At 31.1% G+C, this 8678-nt stretch overlaps 1 protein-coding gene across 1 annotated transcript in view; it reads right to left on the reverse strand.

The window, feature by feature from the left end:
* Window positions 1-3126: 3126 nt before the first annotated feature.
* The window catches only part of LOC117111956 (potassium channel subfamily K member 16-like), a 17189-nt gene continuing 11637 nt past the window's right edge, over window positions 3127-8678 (reverse strand). The window contains exon 2 of the mRNA XM_033255016.1: window positions 3127-4553. Within this exon, the coding sequence (XP_033110907.1) occupies window positions 3523-4553 (1031 nt within the window). The 3' untranslated portion in view covers window positions 3127-3522. The remainder of the gene's footprint in view (window positions 4554-8678) is intronic.

The raw sequence follows: 8678 nt of genomic DNA on the forward strand, positions 1-8678 counted from the left end.
TATACCAATGTGATATACCAAGCTTATATTCGTGTATAGATGTTGAATAGAATCATAACAAAAGTAAAAAAGACATATACCTTCATTTGGAAAAATACATTCATATGCAAAACACCTGTATTTGTATCTTTGGTTGCTAAATGTGTCTTTTAGACATTTACTTTCCACAATGAAGATAGCAGCTTAAAAAGCCTGTTTATACTTACAACGATAGCGATAAAAAGCTAAAAAGGAATTGTTCATATAAAAAATAAAAGAAATAAGAGAGGTTTTCACACTAGCACGATTTGCCATAACGATTTATCATGTATATGATAATAATTTTTTCACAAATCAAATCAAATGACGTCATTATCATGGGAAAACGATAAAATCGTTTTTACTACTAAGATTTTATCCTTTTGCGAGTATCAACAGGCCTTTAGTTTCTATTCAAATTTACGCTTGTATTCTTATATTTTATGTACCCCATGAAAGATAGAAAAATTAATAAATGCATAATGATAATAAATATTTTTCCATATTTTTTTCTATTTCAGATTGGATGTTGAAATTTTGTATGGCTCCTTGGCCATAGCAGAATTCAGCATACTGTATCATCTAACAAGTCTTCAAAGCTATAAGGCAATTTGCTTAATTTTATTATATTTACAAAAATTAAATATTTTTTTCCTATTAGTTATTGTTTTAAGGGATAATTTATTTTTCAAAATGATGGTTACTTCATTTAGGCCTACAATCATGAAATATCTATATATTTGTTTTTGTTCCGATGAATATCGCAATTTGTGGTGGTATGAGTTTAACGATTAAGCCGTGTACTCACTCCGCCCGATGGACGCGATTCTATGGAGAACGCAACACCACGACGCAACGGATCGTCTGTGCGTATAAAATTGTTACCGGTAGTAGTAGTATATATTTTTTGTGATAAATGTTCTCTTCGACGAGTCTGTTTAAAAGCCAAATATTGGCTTTTAAACAGACGAGTCTGTTTAAAAGTGTTTAAAAGCCAAATATTGGCTTTTAAACAGACGAGTCTGTTTAAAAGCCAAATATTGGAGCGTATCCAAAAGGATGCAGAGGGTGAGATCGCACCCTATTGTACTAAACTTAGACTTACAATAAAGCTTCTTAATGTGACGTGCGTTGTTTTATGTCATTTATTCGATATTACCCCTGAAACTACTTCAACCTTCTCATTTTTTGCGGGTTTCTAGAAGAAAATCCCGAAAGAATGATGGCTGACAATACTGCATATAATTATAAATAGAAAAAAAGAAACACAAGACACAAAACAAACAAGGTATAGGCAGGGAACAGATAATTTAACTGTTGTAGGTCTATGTTACCGGTACCCTATTAAAAAAAAGGTAGCATTTGAACAGCATATACAGTATTTACAACGGTTTAGCGGTTTTAGTACAAATAATAGCAAATCAAGACACCAACAATACAATTTGACTTTAAATGTATCAACCATGCTTTATTTATTTTTATCTTTTTTTATTATTATTGCCAATTTATCTTTGAATGTTGTATTTTGACAAATGGCACTTTGCCTAATGAGCATGCGCGGTAGAATACATTATAACAAATAACAATAGTGTGTACTCGCTTTAGTAAAATTAATAATAAAAATAATAATACTTATATAAAATTTTACTGTAATATAAGCCTGTAGTATTTCAGGGCTTCATTTTAAAATATAATATATTGCCAACATTAAATATCTGTATAATCTGAAACATATCTCCATATAAAACACAATTTATTTAAGATCAATTATCTGATCAATCAATTGATTAGTCAATTAATTGATGAAAAAAGCGAACACTATAATATGTCAATAATAATAAAAATAATAATAACGATAGCAAAAATAATAATAATTTAAATAATAATAATAATAATAACAATAATAATATTAACAATAATAATAATGAGCAACTTTTCCAGCTTTTTATTGTACAGTTTTGTATACGTAAGATGGTGAATGGCAAATATTTGGTGCAAAACAAAAGTTTCATACTCAGAAAAATATTTACCATGGTTTAGTTTACATATGGTAAATATAGATATTATAAAAATATAAAAAATATTGACACTGAATAGTCCCAGAGAAATAATATTTGATCATTGATATAAATATTAAAGCCTATTATAGAATGAAGACTATATTGTTTAATATTGCTAGGTGTTAAACTAATATTTAAATCCAATATTGTGTGTACACAGTATCTCTACACGGGTCCCATTTATATACAAATTATACAATTTACATGATATTTCAGATATACAAGTTCCTCGCTATTTGATGAGAATAAATATACAGATACTTCAATGCTAACATTTTTACAAAATTGCATATGAATAATCTTAAAAAAACAGTTGTGTTATTAATAATAGAAATAATAATAATAATAATAATAATTATTATTATTATTATTATTATTATTATTATTATTATTATTATTATTATTTTCATTATAAATTATTATTATTATTATTATATTATTATTATTATTATTATTATTATTATTATTATTATTATTATTATTATTATTATTATATTTAATATTATTATTATATTTAGTTGTAGCAGTATCGTATTATCATAACCATTATCGTCATAACCATAATAATAATTTAAATTTCAATCATAATCATTACCATATTATTATCATTATCTATATTAAGACTAATATTGTTAGTAATACTAATTAGCCTTTTGTTTGATTATAAGCTGCTAAATGCAATAACCTACTTTCTTTGAAATAAATGAAGCCGACAAAAATATCACAATTTGCATAATAAATCCTAAAGTATATTTGAAATTAAAACTAGCAAATATTTGTTTAGTGACCGTTATATAGGCATAAGGGTGACAAAGTAAGAACAGTTTTTGTATCCATAAGATTCATATAAAATATACATGATTTATAGAAGTATATATAAATATTATATAGGCCTATATGTAATATATACATTACGATACACATTATATTGAGCACTGTTTCTTTATCATTTGCCTATTTGTTTATATTTATATATTCAGTGCTATGTGCCATTGCATGATTTATATATGTATGTCACGCTATTGCGATCGTCAGGCAACTGATATATATATATATATATATATATATATAGGCTATATCCAATCTAATCCAATCCTACTTGAGTTAAGATTAGGACGAGATCTGCAATCGTTGTTATGGATAATTAAATGCTTATATAATCTCTATATATTCTCAACAAAGATTTTTCTCATTCCATGTGGTCCTGTCTATGTTAAGCCATCCACAAATCTACATACCAGCCCGTAGTCGTCGACGCAAGTACATGTAGACGTATGTAACGAGGTGCGCACGACGGATCTTCTTCAACGATGACAATCAGCAGACGGAGATGGATTTGCCTACCGACGTCTGGTTTTGGCCGAATAAGGCTAGACTCTATTGATTATCAACAATGCAATGCATTTTCGTTAGGTTTTCCGTAGTTTACCTTAGAAGGTCATTTTCACCTTGTGACATCTGCGTGCATGTCAACGTGTACATACGTGTCCTGTGTATCGTCAACAAACGCTCGGTTGAGCGTTCCATTCACGGCAATCGGGTTTTTAATCGATGAATTATTCCCACTCGTCTTAGTTGCTTCCAATATATGATTCTTAACAACATCTGTAATGTTTGTGATCATTTCATCGGATAGGCCGTCCTTTGATATAATCAATTTTCTGTTCATATACAGTTCCAATCGATTAGAAAAATGTATACTTACATCTTCACAACTTAAATCTGTCGCTTGCGAGACTTCACTTGTGCGCCTTTTGACGTCTTCTACGTGCGTAATTTGTTCAGAGCTATCAATATCATCTTCCGCCTTAGCAGTAGAAGTTCTTTCTTCTTTATATATATTTTGATTTAGATGATTAAGATTACCGTTTGTTTTACTTTCGATAACTTCCTTCGAGATTGTTCTGATATTCACTTCTTTATCATCTTTATTTATCATGCTTTCATTTCCTATTAGTTTTTTCATCATAGTGGAAAGTCTTGAAGTCCCAATCGACTTACTTTTTTGTATTCGTCTAGATGCAATTTTTAATATTCCCGTTAATATCCCAAGAGCAAGGAGAATCGTAAATATCGTTAAAACCAGGTCAAAGATACGAATCCACACTGAGACGGTATCATTATCTATACTTGCCACAATGTCGCCAAAACCAATTGTTGTCATTGTAATAAAAGTGTAATATAAACTCGTCCAATATGTCCATTTTTCCTCCACCTGCCAGTAATACGACGGTAAAAACAAAGTGACGAGTAGAACAGGGATGGTCCCAAAGATTATAATCATAGCTCTGCGCAGGTCCACCGATCGGATACATTTAAACTTTTTGTTGAACAATCGCTGATACCATTTCCAGAAACGCTCGAAATTGTCTCCTAGTAGGGAAAGCAGATAACCAGTAATCGGAATCCCAATTGATGCATACACAATACAGAATATCTGTCCTCCAGTAGTCTTTGGCGTGATGTGGCCAAAACCTGTGAAGAAAATGAAAAAAAAAAAGAAATATGGTTATTAATGGTTATTAATGTATTAGACGTAGGCCTAATGATACTGTATTATAATTCGGGAGCTGTAGTCGTAATATTTTGTTAATAGGGAGATTTCGCAACCTTCCGCATACGATAACGAATACGAATACGTCATTATCATTATCATCATTCTTGACAATATGAAGTACGAGATGAATGTGATCCCTGATTCATGCAAACGGCACGAATCACATGCGTTGTGACAGATATGCTAATAGTAATGTAAGAGAAGGTTTGTCTAAACATTTTATGAAGTAACCTTATTCCTTATTGTTTTCGTAAGCTTGCGCAAACTCCCTAATATACCTATTTAGCGTTAATAGCAATGAATATGATGAAGCCGAAGAAAGCTTTTACATTTAACAAAGTACTTTAGTTTCAATTTCAAGAAAATTGGTAGTTTAAACTGCAAATAAAAACTGAAATGCATCGAATTTGCTTTTAAATATTATAATATTCCTTTTTATTATATTACAAAACCTAAATAAAACCAGAACATGATACCATATCAAGTTTTAAAACACCACATAGATAATTTAAATTAATCTATATAACAAAATAGATACTTTGTTCAATTAAGCTATATAAGCAACATAAACGCAATCTAACTTCCAATAATTATTCTCTTATATTTCCTCCATGTATATACAAATAATGAATGTTTAAGAGCGCAATGGGAAGTGTATTTTCCATGAGTTGAAAGATTGACTGTTCCATTCGGAGCCGAGTTGAATGGAACAGTCAATCTTTCAAAGAATGAAAATATTCTTCCATTGCAAAAATAAAACAAAAACATTCATTATTTGTTATATAACACACCTAAAATAGATTCTTGTCATTTGATATTCTATCCAAAAAACTCTACCCTTTTTTCTGAATGGAGATTCTTGTCATTTAATATTTTAATTAAAAAATAATTTACCCTTTTCTAAATAGAACAGACCAGCGTCTTTATAACCAATCAAAAGTTTGTATTAGGTTGAAGTCATGTCGTATCCTAGGCACCGTGCAATTGACGTCATTTTTATGGATTTAATCTTCCAGAAAAAGTCTTCGTTTCCTAGACACTGTGCAATGGACAAAATTATGGAAGGGAAGTAAAACTGCACGGTGGAACTAAATTTTTTATGATGAGTAAAGAAATGGGGTTAATAAACAATGGCACGTGATACGATGTCCACCAATCAAATGACAAGAATCCATTTAGGTGTGTTATAACAGGTAATAATTTGTATTCGATATCCAAATGGAGATTTCCATTTGAATAGGCGACTACACTGAGGTAATTTTTGAAATTGGTTTCACAATGCAATACTGAGTTATCTAGAAAAAAAAATCAGTTATGCTACTAGTATTTGTAAAGATGTATTTTCTCACGCAAAATGCCAATAACAAATCATAAAAATAATTTTCGAAATTAACTTGCTCATTTTGAAGCAACATATAAATTATCAACTAGAACATAGAAATTGCTTATCCATTGTTTACCCATTATTTTACAGCGAAAAATGATAGATGATTCATTATTTTTATTATCATTATCCAGTATAAAAATCAGGGTAGACAATTTTTAAATTCAATAATTTCTATGCTCAAGTTAATAATTATTTGTATGTTACTGCAAAATGAGCAAGTTAATTTCAGAATTATTTTTTATGATTTTTTTTGTCATTTACAAGGGACAATGCATCTTTAAAGCAAATTAATCTTTTAGTTCGACCGACCTAATAATGGAACTTTTAATGGAAGTCCAGCTCCTGTAAGATTTGAATGGCCCCACAAAACGACAGCGTAAACAATACGTAAACACGTATGTCTGTGGGACAGGCGCGTATTCATGACCATGATTGGTCAGTAGAGTTTGGCTGATACTCCCGAAATGTCCATTACTGGGTCTTCCCTGGCGAGTATTATAGCCGTTCACATATTTATTTTTGTACCCTCTACATTAATTGTTTATGGAATTCGATAAATTTATTTAGTTGATGTCTATAATAAAGATTTAGAGAGGAATACAAGCAGGCTTATTAAACTTGTTGCTTGTATGTACCTCGTGTACCGACTCATAGGCTTACATGTCGCGCGTCATCGTGGACTAGCATCCCTACTGTTAAAACTGGTTCAGAAAAAAATAATAAACTGAAACCTATGTGAACAACGTGTGAATACAGATGTACTGTACTAATTAGCAGAACAAATTGGGATTGAATAATAATTAACCAGTCTGGTTATTATAGCGACCATGTATGATACGTAGGCCTACTGTACTTAGAAACAGAGTGCATACTTTATCCAAAAGAGCACTGGTAAAGAGACATCGATTAGACCTAATACACATCTGTCAGCTGAACTCAAGACTGACAAACATTTAAGTCTAAAACAATAGTTACCAAACAATTCACGATGGTGATGTTAATGACAGTGGTGATGAGGATGAAATTCAAAATCAAAATGATGCTAATAATCAAAATAATATTAAAATGATAATGGAAAATATAACCAACAAGAGGAAGATGATGACGTCAATATTCAGGGCGCCCTCTTAATTGAACGATATAATTTGATGCTTTATCAGCGAAGTCTCATTATGAGGCTTGTGGAGATATTTTTTAGTCTTGAGAAACAAAAATCCCTGTGGTTTCACAGGATTTGAACCCATCACCCTAGGATTGGAAGGCAAGCATCTTAACCACCAGGCTACAGATCTACTACGATGAGGATGATACGATGATGATAATAATAATTATAGTAATGATAACAATAATAGGTAGTTTTCGCCGCACGACGTTATTTCGATTTGTTTACAAAATGGGCGGAGCTATTGCGTTGCATGTTGGGTACTAACGTTAAATTAAGGTTAACGTCGTGCCGCGAAACTACCTAAATAATAATAATAATAATAATAATAATAATAATAATAATAATAATAATAATAATAATAATAATAAGTCTAATAATGTTGATGATAATGATAATAATATAACAATAATAATAATAACGACTGTTTTCATAGAACATGCACTTATACTTAATAGATAACTTTGGTGTTAGGTGTGGCCTGAAATTACATTATTTACTTAGGACACTTTCTCTGTGATGAATCATGATACGGCAATCAAAATGATTGATTTACTAATGAAAACTAATTCATCCAATGCTATGATGCGACAGGTTATCGGTGTAATGGTAAGAATTTGAATTTGATTGTATAATGTGGGCTTTGCGCGATAAGTAATGAGAATGTACCGAGTGTGTATCTCCAATACAAATGCGTATTCTGGTGGTGGGGGGGGGGGGGGGGGGGGAGGTGGGGGGGGGGGGGGGTGAGGAGTGCTGTGGTGGTGAGGGTGAGGAGTGGGTAAAATAATGTGACAGTGATAGTAGTGATAATTATGATGATTGTGATTATTGTTGTAATTATCATCATCAGCATTTATTATTACTAAGAATATTATTATCATCATCATCATCATTGTTATTAATAATTAGTATTATAAAGATTATAACTATAATAATAGACCCTAATGATGTTTATAATGATGATGATATGATGCAGCTGATGATAAAGGCCTAATATTATTATTATTATTAATAATGATAATAATAATAATAATAATAATAATAATAATAATAATAACAACAACAATGACGATAGTGATGCATGATATTACTACAATATGGCGTGTGAACCACTACACTTGCAATTTTCCTCTTCTCTCGATATCATTATGGTTTTATATGCAATTTTACATGGATCGATTATCCGCCCAACAAAACGTGTTAAAGGGACGAAGCAGTCAAACTGTCAAACCAGTCTATTACAAAATATCACAAAAAAGCAATCAATTATTAGTAGTATTTACCTTCCAATATTATCGTCATCCAAATGCTCGTTAGCACATAAAAACAATTATTGTGGAAGTTTGTGACACAGCTTTAGGCCTGGGCAACCATTTAAGGGGTAGTGAGTCGAAGACCAACGCTGCCCTCTGCTTGTGTCTCCGGGAAGACACTCCATCTACGTTTGTCTCCCCTCAATAAGGTGGGTGGGGGGGGGGGATGAGTGGGTAC

Source organism: Anneissia japonica, unplaced genomic scaffold, assembly GCF_011630105.1.
Source record: "Anneissia japonica isolate Jap-2015-1 unplaced genomic scaffold, ASM1163010v1 scaffold1594_len1068242_cov183, whole genome shotgun sequence".
In the NCBI taxonomy this organism is placed as follows: Eukaryota; Metazoa; Echinodermata; class Crinoidea; order Comatulida; family Comatulidae; genus Anneissia; species Anneissia japonica.